We start from the raw sequence: 22,098 nt of genomic DNA, 5'->3' as shown, positions 1-22,098 counted from the left end.
CCCATATCACGATATGGGTTAAATATCCCGAGGACTGTGCCCAGCGTACTCCCTTTGGTAAAATTAATTTTTAAAAAATTGAGATGAAATTCATATAACACAACATTAACCACTTTAAAGTTATAATTCAGTGGCATTTAGGGCTTTCACTCACACTGTCTTTTTAAAGTGTTAGAATAACACAGTTACTTGGGTTGGCTGCATTTTATTGTAATAAATACGTGCCACAGAGTTCCTCCACGCTCATCCTCTTGGGAGCCCATGTGCAGCAGATTTTCTAGGTCTAGGTTGTGAAGAACCTGCTGGGTCATACGATCCACAGCATCATTTCCAATTCAGCATAGACTGCCAAACAAAGTGGCCTCTCACCTACGCTCCCACTGGTGGTGTCTGTGTTCCCATTTCTACTCCTTCCTGTTATGGTGAGGCCTTCACGGAGCGCTGCAGAACAGCTAAAAGTACAAGCTAGCTCTATCAACATTGACATGGAGACATCTCAGCAACGTAATGGCATGTGGAAGAGGCAAGTCACAGACCGAAAAGGATGGGGGAAACTCAGTTCTACCTGTAGTATTTTATTTCTTTGGTTAAAATATATTTGAAAGGAATAAAAAAATATTGACAAATATCAATTCCAAGTGAGGGGGAAACAGGAGCATTTGACATAACTGTTCTCAAGACTTTGTAGTAGGTTTTTTAAAAATCCTCAATTGAAAGAGGCAGGGGAACTGATGTGCAGAGATTTCCAAAATATACTGGATAACAGATTATTTTTGAGCAGCTTCCAAATTTGGACTCACTTTTCCCCATGCAGCGGTTCATATTACTGGAGCTGGCTCGCCTTCTCTTGTGAACATTGTTTTAAAGTAGATGAAATATCAAGGAATTTTGGAAGTCCTTATTTTTAGCCAGTAAAATGAAAAATTTCCACAGCATGTAAAAGAAGTGCTCGAGTCGAAGCCTGCCTAGTTTGCTCCACCTAACTATGATCACATCAAAAACTTTTGCAAGGCTATTCTGGGCCTGGGGTGCGGAGGTGACTCACTGTGTCCCTCCCTCGCCCCATCCCCCACGTGTTTATTCAGGTGAAATCAGATTAAAATGAACATCAAGGACAGCTTTGGAAGGGAAGAGAAGCCAGAGACTCTGAGAGACCCCGAGAGGCTGCCTTAAACCAGGTGTGATGAGAGTCATATGGGTGACATGCTGGCTTCTTAATTAGGGTCAACCACAATTTACTGAGGACCCATTTCCCAGGAACAGACTAGTTTTCACAGGCCTTCCTGTGTGTTCCTGTGAAGGAAGCATTTAGGGTGAACATTTACAATATTTTTTTATGTGCTCTCTCTCTTTTTGTTTTGTTAATCCTCACCTGAGTATATTTTTTCCATTCATTTTTAGAGAGAGTGGAAGGAAGGGGGGGGCGGGGAGAGAGAAACAGTGATGTGAGAGAGACACATCAATTGATTGCCCAGCCAGACCGGGGCCGGGGATTGAACCTGCAGCCCTTGACAGGGATTTGAACCGCAACCTTTCAGTGCCCGGGATGACACTCTGACCACTGAGCCACACTGGTCAGGGCTATGCTCTCTTTTTGATAACTGTAAAAATCTCATGCCTGGTTTTAATGTTATCTGAAATGTTAAACTAAATAAAAGTATGTGAATAAAAGCAGATCAGATATGCCCCATACCTGGTTGAGAATCTCTGCTCCAGGCTAAAGTGCCAGGACTGCCCTGAAACTCCCTGGTTTTGGTCAAATCTGTATTTGAAGCCTGACCTGACCACTCATAGGCTTTAGACTTCAGGTGACCTTCTTGCCTTCTCTCAGCTAGTATCCCCTTCTCTGAAAAGGTGATTTTGACACCTGCCACTTGGGGCTGCTTTGCAGATTCTGTGAGGCACTTAGCACTATTGCCAGTAACTTAAAAAAAAACACCAACAAACAACAAAACCCTAAAAACTTTAATCTGAAGTATGGCCTTGGGAAGTAGGCTATCCCCCTTTTGCTCCATTTTATAAACGAGACTACTGAGGCCAAGACACACCATTTAGCAAGTTACTTCACCTAATTGCAGAACAGGGCTAACTCCCAGGTCTTGTGTGACCAGGCCAGGCCCCTTTCACTGTGCCAGCCCTGGCCTAGTGTCTGCATGCAAGCAATAGATCTAGAGTCTCCTTCTCCTCTGTCGTGAGTGATCTGGCTTATGTGGCTCCCCAGGATCCTGGCTCGAATCTCCTTAGCACTTGTTAAGTGAGTACTATATTCCTTCTTATGTGTCTGTCAATTGGGCTGTAAGCTTAATTTCAGAAGAGACTGAGCCTCCTAGACTTTCTCAACAAGCCCCTGGCCTCCGAGGAACAGGTTGAATTCTACGTGAGAGGCTTTTAATGGAGACCCTCCCTCCATAATCTCATTGCAGCTCCAACTTTTACCATCCAACTTTTATCAGCGACACACACACACACACACACACACACACACACACACACACACAGAATCTAGACTTTCCTATCTTCCCCTTGAACCCTTTATCTTTGTGCCCTTTCTCAAGTTGCTAAACCTCTCAGCCTCAGTTTCCTCACCCATAAAGTGACCCTACATGTTGTGGGTCAAAATAAAATGAGATGTTATGTAGGAAAATCCTTTGTAAACTTGGAGGCACTTTTCCTCTCTCGCTCTCTCACCTACCCCCCAGCCTAAACTCGTTCCTTCCTCAAATGAGCCAGAGGACTGTGTCTTCTGTTCCCAAAGCATTTCTCAGAGACCTCCCCAGCTGCCTCCGCTGAAAGGGAACTGAATGGTCCCACATTCGATAAAGAAGAAATGGCATCGTGCTGAGGAATTCACTGAGTCTAGCGCTTGTTAGATAAAACAGTTTACTGGCTTGTAAGCTAAACTCACACCAGGAGATCTAGAATCTTCTCTCTTACCAGTTTTTAGCAATGAAATTTTGGTCGAGTTGCTTAATGTAGCTGAGCCTCGGTTTCTTCATTTAAAGAAATGTGGTAGTACTTGCTTCATTGGGTTATTGTGCCAAATGAGGACACATGATTGTGGGCAGTCAAAGCATGCGACTTTTATTTGTCTCTCCCTTCTGTTTACCCTTTAAAACCTCTGTGCCTCTGCTTGTTTTTCCATGAAAGGGGGACAATAACACCTGGCCTGCCTAGCTCACAGGGTTGCTGTGTGACTGGAATAAAGGCTGCGGTAGGGGTAGGGCTTTGCAGTGGTGGCATGTAGTATAAATACCAGTCTAGGGTTATTCTCGGGATAGCTGGCCGTGAGCTGATGGGTGTGCTGGTCTCACAGGCCTGAGTTGTTGTGTGCAGTGGCTACATGTAGAAGGTTGCTTAACATAGCTTCTCCTCCTGCTCTTCCTGAGGCCCCTGTGCTCTCACATCTACCTGCGGTGCTCTGTAGCCTCCTCACACCCGTCACTCACATGCCTCGCCCTCCTCTGTCTCTCTGTCCCCTCTGGATCGAAAGGCACAGGACCATCCACTTACTGCTCTCTAGATGCAATAACCATGGCTCCAATCTTGCTGACTATCAAGAACGCCCTGTCATATGACACCCCACCCCTTAGCCTCATGAATAAATACTTAAAAGACTCATTATGATGAGATAAGGAAAACAGGAAGTGTCCCTAAAATCCACCATCCCAGCCACCAGAGGCCACCAGCATCTTTAGCAGCCAAGCTACCAGCCTTCTGTGCACTTGAGAAAGAGCCCTTGTGTCTTGGACCTAGAGGCGTCCACAGGTAAGGCTGGAATGGAGGCAGGAATAGGAATCCGGGATTCCGGAGGGCAGGCCACAGAGGCAGGGGGACAGAGCTTCTCTGTTCTGGGCACAGTTTCAAGGCCAGCTGCAAGGAGAACAGGCAGTCACTGTGTGCCTGCAGCTGGCAGTGGCTAGGCCAGGGCTGTCCTTCACTTAGGGTATATTTAAAGAGAGCCCACTAGATGGTCATGCCAATAGGAAAAATGCACAGTCTGGTAGCCACACCTTCAGCACTCTCCTCCTTCGCTGCAGCTTCCAGGCAATGGATTTATGTATCAACAGAGGATGGCTGGCTCCTTGGTCTCTCCAGGTGTAGGTGGTACCACCTGGGGACAGAACCCCAGCTCTTGGGCCTCTCTGCCCTCTAACTGAGCTGGCCAAAAGTTCAGGGGATTAGTGGGATTGGCTCCTCCCACCCTGGGGTTGGTAACCCAGCAACCAGCCAAAGGGGAGAGGCAGACAGATGAGTCAAATGCAAGCCCAGAATCTCTGGCTTTGTGTTTTGTTTGTGAACACTCCCTGTGAGTGCAGACTCCCTTCCGGCTGGAAGTGGTGGGGCTTTCCCACACTGCTTCAGGCCAAATGCTCCTCCTTATAGGGATGCCCAGGCCCAATTGCCCGCTAAGGCAGGCTTAGGGACAAAGCCAGTGGGCCAGGAGGAGCCCATACTGGCTGAAGACAGGTCTGAATCCCATGGAAAGGTGGGATTGGGAGCTGAGAACTATGGGTAAGGGAACCAATGGGCCTGAGGTCCTGCAGGGGAGAGACTGAGCTGGTGTGCATAGAAGTTTGGGCTTTTAGGTGGCCCGAGACCAAGGAGACCTTATCTGAGCAGTGAGAGGACTTCACCAGAGCAATCCAGCAGAAGTGGGGTGAGTGGGTGGGAGTGGGCAGCTTATCAACCCGGGAAGGGAAGCCGACGGGCAAACCGTCTGAGGCAGGCAGGCTGCTACAAGTGCCGGAAGAAGTCAGTAAATCACGAGTGCACCAACAGGATCAGCTACATAGTTTGAAGGGCCCAGTTCAAAATGAAAATGCAGGGTCTTTTGTTAAAATATTATCAGGAATTTCAAGACGGTGACAGAAGAGCATTCAGTGGAGGGCCCTTCTGGGCGACCACACAGGTTGCACCCCTGAAAAGCTAACACAGGGCACCTATAAGTTGGCTACTTGGAACAGCTTTGAAAGCTGAGGCAGGTGAGCTGGGGGATGTCTGGTCTCCTTTGGCCTTAACTCCCTCTCACCTCTGCTGCCCTGTGGTCACCAGTTCTCAGACTTTGATTGGGCTTGGGACAGGGCCTGTACCCCAGCAGCAGGTCTTCTCCCTGTGCTCGCTGCAGCTGTCTTTGCCTCTCTGAAAAGAGGGAATTGCAAGGCCACAGTGGGAAGAGGGCTGAAGGCAGGAATGGATTGTGGTTCTTTGGGTCACTGCGTCTCAGAGCCCCAAGGACTCCCTGGACAGGCCAAGAAAGGCCGGTGCAGCAAGTGGAGCCGCCTCTGAGTGACGCTGCAGAAGATGGAGGTACAACATGTGGACTACACTCTGGATCCCCAATTAAGGACCCAAGGGGACATGTCCTGAGGATGGGTGTGACAGTTGAGCAGAGCCAAGGTCCAGGAAGCCTTCTCCCCACTTGGGAACTTACCTCCAACTCTATGTGGTCGTGGAGTTTCTTGCAGGTGGCTGCAAAGGTCTCCGAGGTGCCAAATTCAAAGTACCACAGCTTGTTCTTCATCCTGGACCATGAAGCAGAGACATGGCTCAATATTCTGTATTTGAAATGTCATGTAAAACAGCTATATCACTGGGGCTGGGAGGCCCGCATTCCCCAAGCTTCTGTTTTCAGCACTTGTTAATTAGATGATCAGGGAAAGAAATTTTTTACCAACTGTTCTTGCTACTAACTTAGAGGAAAAACTCATTCATTCCTTAGGCAGCATGGCTACTCTGGGTGAACTGCCAATTGGTCTCTGAACTTCCTGATCAGAGTAGGAGAAAGGCCTGTTTGCCTCTGTATCTGGACCAAGGGAAGAGTTCCATGAGAATCAACCAGTGGTGGCAAGTAGCAGTAGGCTCTGGTCACTGTCCTTTCCACTACTAATGCAGAGGGACTTCAGGCAGAGTCCTCTTTTGGGTATAGTTGGGGTATAAAGGGAAGATCATACAGCCTTTTGAGACTTGAGGATGTACAGTCTCAGGACAGTGGAGGGATAGCTCCAGATAAACCAGCCAAAACGTGTGCTACTTTGTCTATGCTTTGAGTAGGGGAAGCAGAGTGCAGAGAATTAGACACAGATTTACAGGCAAGGTGGAAAGAGAAGAAAAAAAAATGAGTCGTTTTGTAGCAATTGTTTCTCCCACTTCTTCCTCAATTGTATTTGCTTAGGCCATGACTATCTTTGATTTAGGGGTAGACCTTGTCATATTTGCTTCCAAGTAAGAGTTCTCACCATTTTGAGCTTTACATTTTTCAACATTTTCCTTAGTGGGGAAAAACAATGGGGTCCCATGTAGCTGGGGGCTTTGCAAAGTCAGACAGTGTGTCCCGGACACTTGGTTGTCTTGATCAGATGGTCTCACCAGGAAGTGTTTCTGAAGGTATTCCATTCCTCCATCCCAACTGTTGTCCCACTATCAGGAGCTGGCTAAGAGAAGGGACACCTGTCCAGTTGATAAGCTGGCAGATTTTGCTAAGGAAGGATTTTAAAAAATCACATTCTTCTTGTCACATTCTTCAGTGGAGGGGAAGCTGCCTTGAGTGTTGCTGATCCTCCATGTTTAGATTTGTGAACTAAGAGGAAAGGAGCATTCATCAGAGGCAAGATGGCTCTTATTTCTTTCTGGTATTCCTTAGGCCGTAGCAGATGACGCTTCACAATAGCAGACACAACTTTTTTCTCTGCACTTCTCAAAGAGTCCACCTAGAACTTGAAGATGAGACTGTACTTCTAAGATTGGAAGTAGCCTATCTGACCCTTAGCTTGCATGAAAAGTAATGATCAATCATGAGGGAAGTAAGAATAAGCAAGATTTAGGGAGCTCTGCCTCGTGAAGAAAGAAGAACTGGGTGCACTTTAAGTAGACCAGTGCTTCTCACCCAGTGAGCTGCATCATCAGTATGCCTGAGATGTCAATCTCAGGCCTCAGGGTGGTCGGGCTGGGGTCTGGGGCAGGCGTCACAGCGGGCATTCTCATCTGTATGCCAAACAAATGCTTTTGTTTTCTATGCATACCATGATGTGAAAAAATGTTGGGAAACACTGTTCTAGATCATGGTTTCTCTGCATGCACAGTAATGTGAATATGTGTGAATTGGGAATTCATTGAAATGCAAGTTCAGATTCAGTAGTTGAAGATTTGGGCCTAAAAATTCCTTGTTTTTTTTTAACAAGTTGCTGATCCTGGTCCAGGGACCTCACTTGAACTTGTGAGCACCTGGAGACTACATTTGTGGCTCTGAAATATTAGTATTCATGAGAATTACCTGAGGAATGTGAATAAAATGCTGCTTCCTGGGCTCCACTCTGCAGAGATTCTATGTGACAGTTGTGGGATGGGGCCCAGGAATGTGCATTTTTATGAGTGCCCACATGATCATTATGCAGGTAGTCAGTTGTCAGGACTTTGAGAAACACTGCTCTAGATCCCAATGAAATGACAACTAAGGAAGAAGACAGACTGATTAAACCTAGAAGAGGATTTCTCAGGGAGGAGAGAATGAGGGTCAGTGCCTTTCAATAGAAAATGATGGCAATAGACCCAATGACAGGAAAAACACCGATTGTCATAAATGTCAAGGTTGCGCATTCCTCTCCAGCAGCGAGAGCATCTCTGTAGCCAGGAGACCTGCTTTGTGATTCCATTTTCAAATATCACTGCAGGTCTGAATCATGACTTTTGAAAGTTATTGCCAGGAGATTTAGAGTTTTAATAAAAATTTCAGGAAGCCACAAGCTATTTTTGTCCACAAGTGGCTCTTCTGATGATCTAATAAGGTTAAGAGGTCATGGTTAGGTCAGTATTGAAGAATGACTGAAAGGATCAAACAGACTACTTGTCCATCGCTGCTTAGATGTCCATTGCTGGCTGAGTGACCTTTGGCAAGTTTTTAAACCTCAGTTTCCTCATCTGTAAAATGGAGATAATAAAAAGATCTGCTTCAAAGCGTAGTTGAGAAGATTAGATGAGATTATTGCAACTTCACAAAATGCTTGCTGCATAGTAAGCTTAACAAGAATGTTCACTACTTATTAGCTATTATTTTAATGTCTTGAATTGGCATATTTGGATAACATAGTAAGGCAGCAATGGCAGATCATATTGGGTAGCCGAGTGCATTATATATCCAATTTTTTCTGGGACAGAAGATTATGTGATGGTATTTGTCAGATCATGTGTCTTCACTTTTGATTGAAAACATATGTTCCCCACATGTCTAATCTAATAGATTTTTACAGAGTCATAGACCACACCCTAATCGTTGATTTATTATCTTGACTGGTCACGCGATTGTCCAAAGATGTTGATTGAGACTACGTAGGCTTCTGAGAAAGTATTTATAAATTCAAGAAACATTCATTGTGCAGGACTAGATGAGGGTCTACTAGATACAATGAACAACAAAACAAATCACTCCATGAGCCAGGCACTTGGAAAGGGCAGACAAGGAAACAAGGAAACAGACCATAGTGTTGTGAGCTAAGCACTAAGAGCTAGGAGCACCTAGGAGGAGTGGACATCCAATTCTTAGTGAGGCCAATGGCAGTTAGAGAAAGGATCCTAGGCAGGCAATGCCAGGATGAGTTCTGAAAGATGTGGAAGGGAACAGAGAAGGTGAAGGAAGAGCATTCCAGGCAGAAGTCCAGGCAATGGCACAAGGCAAGAAAGAGCATAAACCTGCTGCAGAGGACCTGGAATTCAAGGTAGGGGTAGGGAGATGTGGGCTAGTAAGGCTGGAGAGGCAAACAGGAGCAAGATTATAAAGGCTGGGGATGCCATGCTTTGGTGTTTGAGCTTTATCATAAAGTCTATAGTATGTCATGGGTCACCCTTAAGTGGGGGTGTTGGTGGTAGTGAGAGTGGTGGCAGTAGTGACCTGGTCAGACTTGTGCTTTTTGAAGATCACTCTGTCCCAAGTGTGGAGAGTGGATTGGAAGGGGGTGGGTACAGACTGGAGGACTGGAGAATAGTTTGGAGGTGGTATGGAAATCCAGGAGAGAATAGGGAAGGGCCTGAATAAAAGTAGTGACAATAGAGTTCAGGAGAAGATAATAAATTTACAAGCTAAAATTTAGGAGGTGGAATTCACAGCACTGGTTGGTTGTAAGGAGTAAGTAAGAAAGAGTAGACTAAGTGGCAAACCCAACTTTTTGTCTTATATAGCATGATACACGGCAAGTGCCAGTCACTGAGAGAGGGGCATAGGAGATCAATTCTCCAGTGGCAGCCCTCTTTGTAATTGAAAGGAAGCACTTTTAGATTTTGGCTCATTCATTCATATATACATCAACCTGTCCATCCTCCCATCCATCCATCCATCCATCCATCCATCCATCCATCCATCCATCCATCCATCCATCCACATCTATTGAGCCCTACCCTGAACTAGGCACTGTATAAGGCCTAGAGATACATGATGAATAAGAAAGATAGAATCTCTATCCTCACAGAGCTGACATACTTTTAATATCTTTACCAAGATACTAGCATTTGACCTCTGACCCACAGGAGACTAGCTGTTCAAAAGCTAAGAGCTTTTATTTCTCCTGTTTTAACTCAAGCAAGTTTTAGTTAGAAGTGAATGCATTCTATTACCATGGCTCTTTGGTTTTGCACTCTGCTGAACATTTTACATATACTATCTCTTCCGATTCTCAGAACCTTATGAGGTAGGTACTATTGCTACAAATAAGGAAACTGAGACTTGGGAGGTAAGTAACTTGTCTATGGTAGCGAAGCAAGTAAGTGCAGAGGGGTCACCCAACCCAGACTGTCTGACCCCAGAGCTGTGCTTTGCTACCCTGCAAGATGGTCTTAGCATGCTTTTGAGTATTGTGTGGTGTGGTGGTGTGTGCTCCTATTATACTTACTAGACTGCTGTGGTTCTCCTTCACCAGGTTGTTAAATAAATGCACTTGGGGACTGGGGTGTTAGTGGTTGCATCACACCCTAGGAAATGCTGTCTGATGAAGAGTGCCAGGCCCTCACAGGTCCAGGGGAGTTCTAGAGGAGTTTCAATTGCATTTGCCACAGAAACCTCCTGGTCTTGAATTTATACAGCCTGAGAGGGTCAGGAAGACCAGAATTGACCCTTGGCAAAGCCATATGCTCCCAGGACACTCTGTACCTTTCCTTCTCTGAGAAATGGGCAGAGGCAGTGTGCCCTTGAACCAGCCCAAGCACAGAGTGGAACAGAGAAAACTGAGAACTGAGAGACAAACCTAAATTGCTCTTCAGGCACCTCCCACTGCAGGTTCAACATGGGCCATTTTCAGCTAGTCATTAAAACAGAGTGCAGTGTAGTCTAATGTAAAGACCCCAGAATGGAATCAAGGATCCCTGTGTTCAAATTCTGACTCTGCCCTTTATGGGTCGTGTAACTTTGAGCAAATTTTTTTACTTTTCTGAGCCTCTTTACCCATAAAATGGGCTAAAGCTTAACACAGTGTTAAAAACATTAAATGAGACACGTAAAATCATCTAGAACCAATCTTGGTCTATAGAAGGCCCACATCTCCTATACACATTCAAAGTTCATTGATTGAATGCTACTGATGATTTGTCAATAATCAAAGTACCTTCTTCCTAATGAAGGTCACTTATCTGGTTACTGAGAAAAATAGCTACTAGCCTTTATCTGAAATGATATAAAGGGAGATTATTTGGTTGCCTCTATTCTAGCCACCAAAATGGTTGAAAATACAAAGGGTCATGGGGGTAGGGGCAGAGAAGAAAAGAGACTCCTATTGGGATAAAGGCTGCTCAGGTAAGGTGGCTTCCAGAACACTGCATGGCTAAGGTTGGCTATTAATGGTGGGCCCTGAAGTGGAGGTTGGCTTTAGGCCAAGTGATATAAGAGAAGATAAGGCAGAACTTTTCTTTGTGTATGTTGGGGTGTTGTTGCCAAGGAATTCACTGGCAGGCTTATCTGAGGCGGGTTCCCAGTGGGTTACTAGCTGCCCCCTTTCTCAGCTGCTAGGAGATTAGGAAGGAAACCAAACTCCCGGCCTACTGTCATTGCATACCAAGACACCAGGGAGCAGTAATCTGGATTCTTCTACACTGTTCTGTCTACACTGTCAGAGCAGATCTGTAAAGCAGGGGGTGCTGACAGCTTGTTTGTCGATCTGGAAGTAGAGAAAGCCTCTTGTCAGGGAGAATTTAGCCTTTTGGTTTTGTAGTCTGCTAAACATTTTACATATATTATCTCTCCCCGTTCTCAGAAGAGCCCTATGAGTAGGTACTGTTGCTGAAAACAAGGAAATTCACAGGCTGAAGTGAATTCCCGTTTGTCTCATCTTGCCTTTCTTCCTTTCTCTTTACCAGCTCCAGCGCTTGCGCCTTTCCAAAGCCTTTGGTAAAAGCCTACAGGCATGTGATACCCCACGATTTGAGGGGGGAAATGCAGCCCCCCAGTTCCTCCCACACCCCATCTCCCTGCCAGCCAGAGAACCTGGATGCCAGTGCCCCTTCTTCGCTTTTGAAGATGTCTCCCCAGCCACTGTCCTCTTAGCCCTTGCTGGAGGTTTGCTGCTGCACGTGGCGCTGGTTTGGGTCTGTTTCCCCTTCACTTGCACAAGGACATGGCATTTGGAATCTGAGCAGCGAGGGGTCGTGACCAGCTCTGCCACTCACTGGATAGTCATATCCTTTAAGTTCTTTGAACCTTCGTTTCTTCTTCTACAAAATGGGAATATTATTCTCTGGCCAACAAAGTTGTAAAGCTCATGTGGCAAATGCAAAGCTCCGAGCAAGTGTTTCATGCATGGTAAGTGCTCATTAACTGTTCTTCTTGTTGCTAGGAGACACAATCACTGGAGACTCATTCCCCAGCGGCTGCAGGAGTGGAAGCAGTAGTGTGGGGGTCTATCCCAGGCAGCCAATATTTTTTGAAGAAAATAAAACTAACAATGTTTTAATGACTTCTGGAATGCTTTTTCCGCATCTGTCTTCCTGAGTTTTTTTTGGCCCACCATTTCTTTCCTTCTCATAATCACCTTTCAGCTGGAGATGACTAATCCCTAACCAGTTGTCCTGAGGCTGGTTTCCAGGTCCCCGAAACTCCTAGGTTCACTGTCAGGCTCTAAAATATCCAGGTGAACCTGAAGCAGAAGACTCCCACCTGGGCTCTAAGGGACTCTCAGTCACATGTAGGAGTGGGGAACAGCAGCAGTGACACCGTAGGTTCGCTCTATTTCTGGGTTTTCTTAATTTCCCCTGCTTTATAAGAAAATAACATCGATTCCACACTAGTTAGTTGAATCTTTTCATTTGACAGATGAGAGAACTGAGACTAATTTAAAATGTTCTTTTATATTTGTTAGCAATTTAGGGCTGGATTCAGTCATCCCCCTGGCAGCCTAGGAGACCTTGTTTTCAAGGATGGCCACGAGTAAGATCAAGCTGGCTGCTGGGCATTTTCACCTGCAAAGGCAACAAGCTTCTGGTGGCCCTTTTCTGGTAATCCAAGAAGTTTTCAGGGCAACAGACTTTTGAAGTCATCAAAACATGAAAACATTTCTTTGGGTTTAGAAGGCTACAAAGAGGACACTACAGCTATTTCTAGAAATAGGAGCCCTTGAAGTGAAGGTATTCCTCTTTGTGGTTTGGGCTTTGATAATCAGGTTCCTTGAGTTGGTCACGATTCAGTCAGTTAGGCCTGTGTCAGCCCCGTGAAACAGATGCTACCCACAGGATGGGTTCTGTGTTGTGCTGATGTGGTGGAGGCCATGCTGGGCCAGCAGGCCCGCCATCCAGCCCCAGTTCTCATTCACACTAAGGTGTGACAACACCAGAGTTGGTTGGGGCCTCCTGGTCTCAATTTACTCATCCTATAAAGAAATACTCTGAACAGCTGATTTCTAAGGTTTCTCCAGGCTTCCTGAGATAACACAGCAACTTGAGATAACACAATATAGGATAGGGAGGGAGGGCCCATGTGTTCCTCAACTGCACCCATGAAGGAGTGTGATGCCCAATTATTTCCAGAGCTGCCATTTTTTAAAGAGAAAAAAATATGTAAAATCTCCTGATTATTAGAGTTGGCAAATAATTCAACTTTTTAAAAGAACACTGTATAGGCCCCAAACTACACATCCAGGGAAAACTACACCTAGCCTACATTAATTATAAATTTTCATAATGTTCGTCTTAATTAAAAAACAAAACAAATGATCTCACTTATTACTCTAGAGGGTTTTCTGGGTTATTGGTGGTGTTATTGCTACTAGTAGTGAAGATAGTTAGACTAGTGTTAGGTTATTACGGTAAATAACGATCTAGCAAAACCAAGCAGCTATGAAAGCAACACAAAGGGCAAATGCAACCCGAGCTGAATTATAATTGAATGATGACTGTTGGTAATAATATCAAGGTTATTTTATCTGTTAACATTTTACATTTTTTGAATCCCAAGTGCCTTTGGAGTTTAGCAATTGTGTTAACCAAAGTTTAGATCAAAGGTTTAAAAAAGAGGAAAAAAAAGCAGGTGGGCTTGGTTCTAAGGCCAGGATGTCAAGTCCTGTAAGGGGCCCATGACCGCCACCTCACAGGTGCTGCAGAGGCCATCTGTGTCACCCGCACAACCAGCTGCCCTAGCCCATCAGAAAGCTTGTCACCACATCTAATCCACCCTGCATGCTGTCCCCTGTTCTCACTGCTCAGTGGAATGGGCACTCAGTGGCCCTCAGACATGAAGCTGTGGATGGAAGAATCTTTTCCAAGAGGGGGCAGTGGCCCTTTGGTACAAGGGAAAGTGAGCCCCAGCAATCAGGAAGGAGACTTTATAAATAGCTGTTTTTGTTCTCTGAGCGTGACTCTTGTGCCCGCTGTCCCTGCCAACAGATTTGTCTTGGCTCAGTGTATTTCAGCTTCAGGGGGCAAGGTATTCCCTGGCTTTTTTTCATGCTGGGGACAAGACTGGTGTTCATGGCACTCAGAAAAATCTAGGGCAGTGAATGGAAGGGAGCACTGAAGACCAGAGATCAGAAGAGGGTGGGCAGAAACACGGGGAACAAAAAGAGGGGAGAGCTCAAAAAGGGGTCAAAGAAAACAATAAGGAACAGAAAGGAGGGAGAAACCCACCAAGCATGTATTTTATAGTATAAATATGGAATCCTCTTAATAACTTATTAAGACACTTAAGTCATTTTCACATGTGAAAAATTACCTGTAAAATCACAGATGGCAGGTCATTTGCACTTAAGAGGCCTTTGGGGCCCAGGGATTCCCAGCCAGGAGATCACAGGTTCCAAGGACTCTCCCAAAGTGTGAAAGGAGTCCATGAGTTGCTGTCAACATTTCTTAATGTGGAATAGTATTTGTGCATTTACTCATAATAAAGACTGCATAAGCTAATTAACTAATGGATTAATTTTTTTATTTAATGTGGAATGAAATGAGATCAATTACCTCTTGGTAACCAGAGGCACTGATTGAATGGCAAATGGATGTTGTTGAACAACAAAAATGGGAAAATGAATTACTACCTAGAACAGCTTTATAGCTCACAGAAATCTTATTCAGTATGGCTCCCATGGTGGGGGATGTTGAGGAATAAATAAAAATTGTGCACTCTTTGATAGTACGAGGGTGTCTATAGAACTGCTCCTCCATACCAGCTCTGGATGGTGGCTTTCTTCTAAGCCGTAATAGCCTTCTTGTGGTGCAGGTTAGCAAACTGACACCAGTCCTTGATGATGTACTGGCTGGAGTTCAAACCCCAACTCCTGTTGCTATGCCCTTGAGGCATCTGAGAGAAATGGAAAAGTCAACCAGAGCCACGAAAGCTAAAGCTGTGCAATTCTCATTCTTGCTTGTGGGCCGGCTTGACTCACAACTACTACTCTGGCCATGGACATGGCTATGATCCCAGCTCTAGGTTGGTTGGCTCTGGCTGCCCAGGACCCCTTGGCACTGTTCGTCACAGAGTCTGAGTTCTGGGCCTCCCTTTTGGTCTGTGGTTTCCACTCTTGCTCCAAAGTAACAAAGGGCCAAACCCACTGCCCCATGTCCAGAGTAGCTTCTCCACACCTTCAAGGGTAAGTCTGGGCTCCAGAGAATCTGTTCTCTCTAAACAGAGACCTTTTTCTTCCACACAAGATAGTTTGTGTTTGTTTCCGTGAACTATGGACATATTCTTCATGGGTAGTCTTTTCCGAATTCTGTCTGGCACCTGACAATATCTCCTCCTAAGGGCAGGACTCCAGCACAAAGCCTGCCAAAATCTGAAATCAGATCCTCCCCCCAACGTGGCACCCGGGACACACATGTGCGTGTCGGCACACACGCAAGCCAGAACAGGGAGTGTCTCTGAGACTCTCCATCCACTGCTATCACAGACACTGCCTCTCTGAGACCGTGGGTCTCTCCAAAGCCCCACAGCCCAAACCAAGAATTGCCACAGCAATGTGAATTCCAACACATGGTCCTGCCACTTTGGGGGTGATCCTCAGGAAAGACAGCTGGTGAGAGCTAGGGTTTTTCTCTCCTGAGGGCCCGAGTCTCTGGAGTGTTTTTCCAGTTAGTATCTGTCCAACCAAGAGAAAATAGCTCCCTTCCCCCATCCAAAAAAGAAAAAAAAAATCTCAATGTTTGGCTGCTTTTAGCAATCCTTTCTTCCTTTGAAGTTTTATCCATGGAACGAAAATCCCCTTCAGGCCCATTTGGCTGAGACTAGAGGGCTCTGAACAAGCTTGCTCTCACAGTTCTCAGAGAACAAAGTCAAACACTGGGACAAAATGAAACCCTGCTCCGGGAGGGGAAGGGGCAGAGGCAGATGTACATCTTTCAGGTTCTCAGTGACTGCTTAGCTGTCCCATAGCTTTTTGATTCTGAACTATGCTCTACCAGCATTCACACACCCATCAGCCCAGGACGGTGGGGACAGGCACACCCCAAGTGTCCAGAGGGGGCCGGCCACTTGGCTGGAATGGAGCTCTTGCTGAGAAAGGCTACTTCCTGGGTCCTGATTAAATAAGGGTAGAAACTAGGGACTGTCTGAGCAAGTGGGGGCAAACCCCAGAGCATGCACCCTCACTTTATCATCATTCCCAGGTGGGCCCTGAGACACAGCTGAGCTTCGCCCTCCCTCTGCACTCCCTCCTGCCCCATCTCACCCCCAGCTGTTGAGAATCACTTATCTAGTGTTCTCTGTGTGCTGAAACTGCTCTAGCTACTTTACAAACTGAAGACTCTCCCCATGTGTTCCTCGCGTCTACTTTCTGCTGCTGCACTATGGTGGTTATTTTGTAGATGTGGTTGAGACTGTTGTTCCTCGGCAAATGGAAAGGTGTCATGGTGTCTGAGGAGATACGGGCTGGATGAGCCTGCATCTCCTCGCTTCCTCCCACAACCAGCTTTTCTGAGCATGAGGCAGTGCCTGAGTTATGATAGGTCAGGTTACAAAAGTTCCCTTGGTTAAGCCACTTGTTTGTCACTCTGAGCACATTTCCCCGTAGAAATGATGTTATGTTGACGTTGGGTTCCTAGGCTAACCTACAAAAGCCAATTAACCTATTACTTATCCAATGTCTGGTTTTGGAGACAGGTTGGTGGAACTGAAGAAGTTTTGGTTAGAAGCCAGAAAGGCTTGGGTTCAAGCCACAGGTCAGTCACTTACTTGCTCCGTGGCCTTGGGCAAGTCATTTAGTCTCTGTTTCTTAGTTTCTTCATCTTTGAATTAGGATGGTATTACCTATCTTGCAGGGGTTGTTAGGAATATTAACTGAGAATGTATACATGGGCCACATAGTATACACTCAAATAATGGTGCAAAAGAACTCCGCTGCTATGTGTAAAACTGGCTTTGTGGCCTCATGGATTCCGAGTTTCAGCATGAAATACAAGTAGCATGTCTTTCCTGCTAAATTTGGATTGGAGGATCTTTGCTTCCCTCAACTTCCTGGGGAAAAAACAGGGCAACTCTTCTGCCCTAAAATCCCTGGTGGCCACCCTGAAGTCTGGCCTGGAGTTCTTACGAGGATGGGCCAGGACGTGTCAGAGGAAAGTGGGGAGGAGCAGAGGTAGGAAGGGGAATGAAGGACATAAGGCTGCATTGTCTTTCTGTTTTCTGCTCTGGTAAAACAAGATGATCTGGTTACTTCCTCCTGAGTTTCCTGCACCTTCCGTCAACCAGGTGGATGCCTCCTGGTCAGAATGAAATACAGTTTAATCAAATAGTTCCCTCCTTGCTTCCTCTACCTTTTCAGTCATGAAATTGTTTGCAAGTCAAGTCAACAATTCATTAGATGGGCAGATGCCTGGATAAATACCCTCTTCCCATCCCTATTTCATCTTCTTACTCTGCCAGTTTCAAAAACCTTAAATGGGAAAGCATCCGCTGGAGCCTCGCTCCGCCTGAGAAGACTGTAGCATACACTGCCAGCAAAATCCTTTCTGCTTCACCCTTTTGAAAATCTCATCCATATGCTCACAGCTTTGCTTCTGCTCTGACATTTGTGACTTCTTATACTGTGTGTACACTCCTAACACCCATTTCAGTGACTGTGATCATGTGCACTTGTCCCCCCACCTGGTGCGGCGTTCTGGCTGTGTGCTCACCCCACCCTCTCTCTGCTGTCTCGGAGGTCACGCTTGTCTCCCCCGATGAGCACGACCTGTTCCCTTTGCTCCCTCTCTGTGCAGTTGGCAATGTGTCCACTGTGGCTGCTCTTCCCTCCAGTTCTTTGGGAGAACTGCTTGGCACCTCTTCTACCGGGCCTCTTATTTCTAGCTCACACCTGCCGCCCCTCCGTGGGCTGTGATTTTAGAGTTTCATTTGAACATTCTACTTTATCCCCTTTAAATCTCATTTTAAAGCTCTCCTGCTTGGTCTTCAAGTTTCTGACCGCAGATACTCCTTTTGGTTTATGTGACAAGCTCCTAATTCCTTGCCAGAGGCCTGTCATTCCAGCATTGAAATCCATGGTCCAGAAGAACTGTTGTTCTCAGATCGGCTACAGAGCAGCTCTGTGTCCACCCTACGTGCCTATTTCTTCTACAAGTATGACTCATGGCTGAGGGCGAGACTAAAGCATTGCCTCTGCCCCACGTCCCTAGTTTCCTACCCAAGGCACCAGTCACAGAGATACTGACCAGGATTCTTCTGGACGTGTTACCTAGCCCACACCCACAGGCAGAAGGGAGACAGTTCATGGTTACATGTTTATGGGCACTCCTTTTCATCTCTAACATGGGTTCTCACTAGTGTGAATTCAGCAAACTATTGGTCTCATTAGATACTCTGGGGTAGGAGGATTCTGTGGTCAAGTACATTTGGATACTTTATCCTATTTTTTTACATGATCTCGATAGGTTAGAATCCATATTAAAGGCTCTACAATATTGTACAGAAAAGAAATATATTTAATTTGTACTTCCCCAGTCTATTTGATGACTGCCCTCCCTGCCCTCTGTTTTCCTGTGAATTTCCTTTTAACATCTCATGGAATTCACTTTAACTAATGCTACTTTAATGCACGCCTGAAGGAGACCACCTGGGTAGCTACCTCCATAGGTTATCATCAGACCTCATGATGATCTCCTTAGCTGGTCTGCTTTCCTTCTTCCAGAAGGTCCAAATCTAGCCTCCTTGGGTACAGTCTCATACTTCTATTTTTATTCCCCACACAGGGATTGGGCATTTTCTCTTTAGTTCCATGTTAGATCTATGTATTAATTAGACTTTGACTTTGTTTTATGTTCTCTTTGATTTTCTGAGTCCCTTTTCTTTTTGGATCAATTTCTTTTACAACATCTAGGAACCCTTAAATAATGCAAATACACTGACCTCTTAAGTTTTCTTCAAGCCCATTCATTCTCTTCTTTGGTAGGAGACCAGTTTGCATTTACAGCACCAATAATTTGTGAACAAAATCAAGCAAGAAAAATAAGTAGTTGGTCCCCATCACATTGCTAAGGTTATATTTGCTGGGCATCAGAGTGACAACTTGAGAGCCCACAGATCTCTTGAGGCTTAGAAATGTGTTTATTTGACTTACACAGTTTTTTCTTTTAATCCTCACCTGAGGATATGTTTTTATTGATTTTTAGAGAAGGAAGAAGGGAGAGAGAGAAACATTGATGTGAGAGAGAAACATTGACCAGTTTCCTCCTGCATGCACGCTGACAGGGGATTGAACCAGCAACCCAGGTATGTTCCCTGACCTGGAATCGAATCCGCCACTTACCAACATATGGGACTATGCTCCAACCAACTGAGTCACCTGATCAGGGCCATAGTCTTTTTTAAAATTGGAAGATTTTGTAGATACACCTGGAGCCTAGTTTCTCTTGAGAAATCAGATCTGTTAATACTTGGTTGCTTTCCAACTTGGAAACAATTGGCTGGAGCTGAATACTGGCTGCTTCCATTACACAGGGCGCATGCTCTCCACTTTGTTCGAGTCCCCGCCACTCCTTCAAGCCTCACATCCATTCACTTCCCTCATTTACATTAACTCCCTGGCCTTTGCTGGCATTTGGATTTGTGATCTCTCATATAGACCTTTGTAATTTCCTCCAAGGGTTTTCCTGGAAGTTGCCTTAAAAACATCTCCCTCACTTCATTCCCAATCTGATCCTTTCCATCTGAGCTGTTGGTACCTTTGATTATGAGTCCTAATATATATTTGATTTCAAGGTCTGACCAGCTGCAGCAGGGTAAGAGCTGAAGCTGTTGGCATTTGAAAAGATTATAAGCACAGAAATAAAATATCATCCCAAGTCCACCTTTTCTGGGAAAAATATTTTCAATTGTTCTGTATTTATAAGTCGGGTACAACCTGGTTTTATCAACTATTTAACAATTTCGGAACAGCGAGTGATGAACTTGTCCTTTAACTACTGGAGAAGCAGCTTAAGCTCATGTTTACCTTTCCTTTGCAATTTCCACTTTGCAAAATTGGATGGTTATTATGAATATTAACATTGTACAATCCAGTCTTGATTATGAAAGGGCTTGTTATCCAGCCTCAAATCTCCTCTTCTTTTCTAACCCAATGACTTACTGTTGGCCATTTCATTTTCCTGTAGTACACGCATCACCAGCTGGGTAGGAACCAAGCCATCGGCTCAAATCAGAGGGCAGCCTGTTGTATTATCTTCACCCCAACCATGTCCATGTCTGTAGAAACCCTGATTGTGAGCAGCCTCTATTCCTCTCCCTGTCCAGGTTTAGGTACAAGGTGATACGGAAGAGGAAAGGGAAAACCTCATTAAGTAGAATGCTCTGTGCTGGCAGCTCCAACAAAAGTTTCACTAAGACTAACCGTTTGGGGTTTGTATTTATCCACGACACTCCTAACACCTCTTGCCCTATGGTAACCCAAAGCTGGAGATTACAGACACACTTTCAGCTTATTGAGTTCAAAGGCAAGGTAGGGTACTTGGCTTGATTGGCACTTTGGAATGCTCTCCAAAAAGGTCCACTTCCAAGATTAAAGGGACTCTTCATTCAACAGAATAGAAGAGGTCTTGTTTTACTAGACAATGAGGAATTTCAATCTAAGTGTAAGTTCAATAAACATGAATGTTCACCAATTATGTAAGTCCCTAATGCTTTAACAATTTGAGGCTATAAGTACGTTCTTGAAATGAGGAGAGCCCCTCTTTCATTGAAGAGCATTAGATCAGGGTAATGCTCTCTTAGTAAAATGTGAAGTGGTAAGCTAAAGAAAATAATCACTCCTACAGTCTTCAAAGTAGAGATTTGATGACTACCTTTCCCTGTAGCCCCTCAGAGGAGCATTTATAGAAGAGATACTCATACTGAGAGGGGGGCTGAAACGTAAAGTCCTGTCCAGAGCTACAGTTCTATAAATTATTATTATAGTCAGGAATCACTGTGCATTTAACTTGGAGATTCTACAGTGTAGTCATATATATAGTGCTGTTTGTTCTCCTTACATATTCCTGCAGTAATCAATAGCATCATACCAGCATCTGAAACATTTTTAATTCATTTATTTATCTACTCTAATTCTCATAAGCATCTTGAGAGATAGTTGTAATGTCCATTTTTACACACCAGAAAAATTAAGAATCAGAGAAATAAAGTAACTCTCCCAGACACCAATTAAGTAAGAGGCAGGGTGGGAGCTGAAACTCAGTTCTTCTGATTTTGAACGCAGAGAAACCAGGGACTAGTATTTACATTTCACATAAGAATGACATGGCCTTACACATGGAGTGGTAAGCCATTTGCCCAGGGTTTCTTGAGAGATAGTTCATTTATTTCATTAAAGAGAGCTACAGAGTTTCCTGATAATTCCAGAAAAAAGCAGCTTTCAGAATTTCCTTTGGCCAAATAATAAATGCATTAACATTTCTTTAGTAAATATTGATTTAAATAAGGAATTAAAATTAATCACTTGAATCTTTCTTGAGAATATATATTACTCTTCCACCTTGTTTTTCAACTTCTTTTTAACAAAATATGTGCAAGTATGAACAGTTTGAGGAAAATACATTGAGATGAATACTCTAATTACATTACTCTAAATATAAAAATGGGCTTTGTGGTATCACAAAAATGCCCTTAAGCAAAGGACAAGAATTCTCCAAAGTTTTAATTAGTGACGTATAACAGAGGGTTAATAAACTCGGATATTCTTTTCTCTGGAGCTAAAACAAACAAACAAACAAACAAAAACCATGTTAAGCTAAGTTTAAAAGCCACCTAAGTCAACTTCTGTATGAAAGAACCTGAAATCATGGTGGTGAGGAAGATAGAATGATGTGTGGATTGTTTTTTCCAATGTGGATTTCTACCTCCACAAACAAATAGCATGCTGCAAAGTTCAGGGTTTGTAAGAAAGCCCTGTGGTTGTTTTCCATAGTTTCTCTGGCTCTGTTATGTACTAATTCCCCAGGTTAGCAGAGCTGGTTCCCCTTATTTCTCTCCTGCCACCCTCTTCTTTCTGTTTTCTCCTGGGGGACGGGTACCTCTTCTCCTCTCTCCCTGAGTCTCTGTCTGACCTAACACCCTTTACTACTTTAACACTTCAGTAAGGTTCAATATGTAAAGGTCCCCATGTTCCTAGGAGCTCTGAAGTTCTGGTTCTGGAAATACTTTGAAGGAGAATTCATTCCTTC

General features: G+C 44.7%; 1 protein-coding gene across 3 annotated transcripts in view; it reads right to left on the bottom strand.

Annotated features, from left to right (window-relative positions):
• The window catches only part of DGKG (diacylglycerol kinase gamma), a 136,268-nt gene that overhangs the window by 44,589 nt on the left and 69,581 nt on the right, over nt 1-22,098 (bottom strand). For all 3 annotated transcript variants that reach the window (XM_016200189.2, XM_016200190.2, XM_016200191.2), the window contains one exon: nt 5,432-5,522. In XM_016200189.2, the coding sequence (XP_016055675.1) occupies nt 5,432-5,522 (91 nt within the window). The remainder of the gene's footprint in view (nt 1-5,431; nt 5,523-22,098) is intronic.

The sequence above is a fragment of the Miniopterus natalensis genome, chromosome 6 (assembly GCF_054644295.1).
Source record: "Miniopterus natalensis isolate mMinNat1 chromosome 6, mMinNat1.hap1, whole genome shotgun sequence".
Lineage (NCBI taxonomy): Eukaryota > Metazoa > Chordata > Mammalia > Chiroptera > Miniopteridae > Miniopterus > Miniopterus natalensis.
Note: the sequence above shows the minus strand (reverse complement) of the source record. Positions and strands in the feature narration are given on the sequence as shown.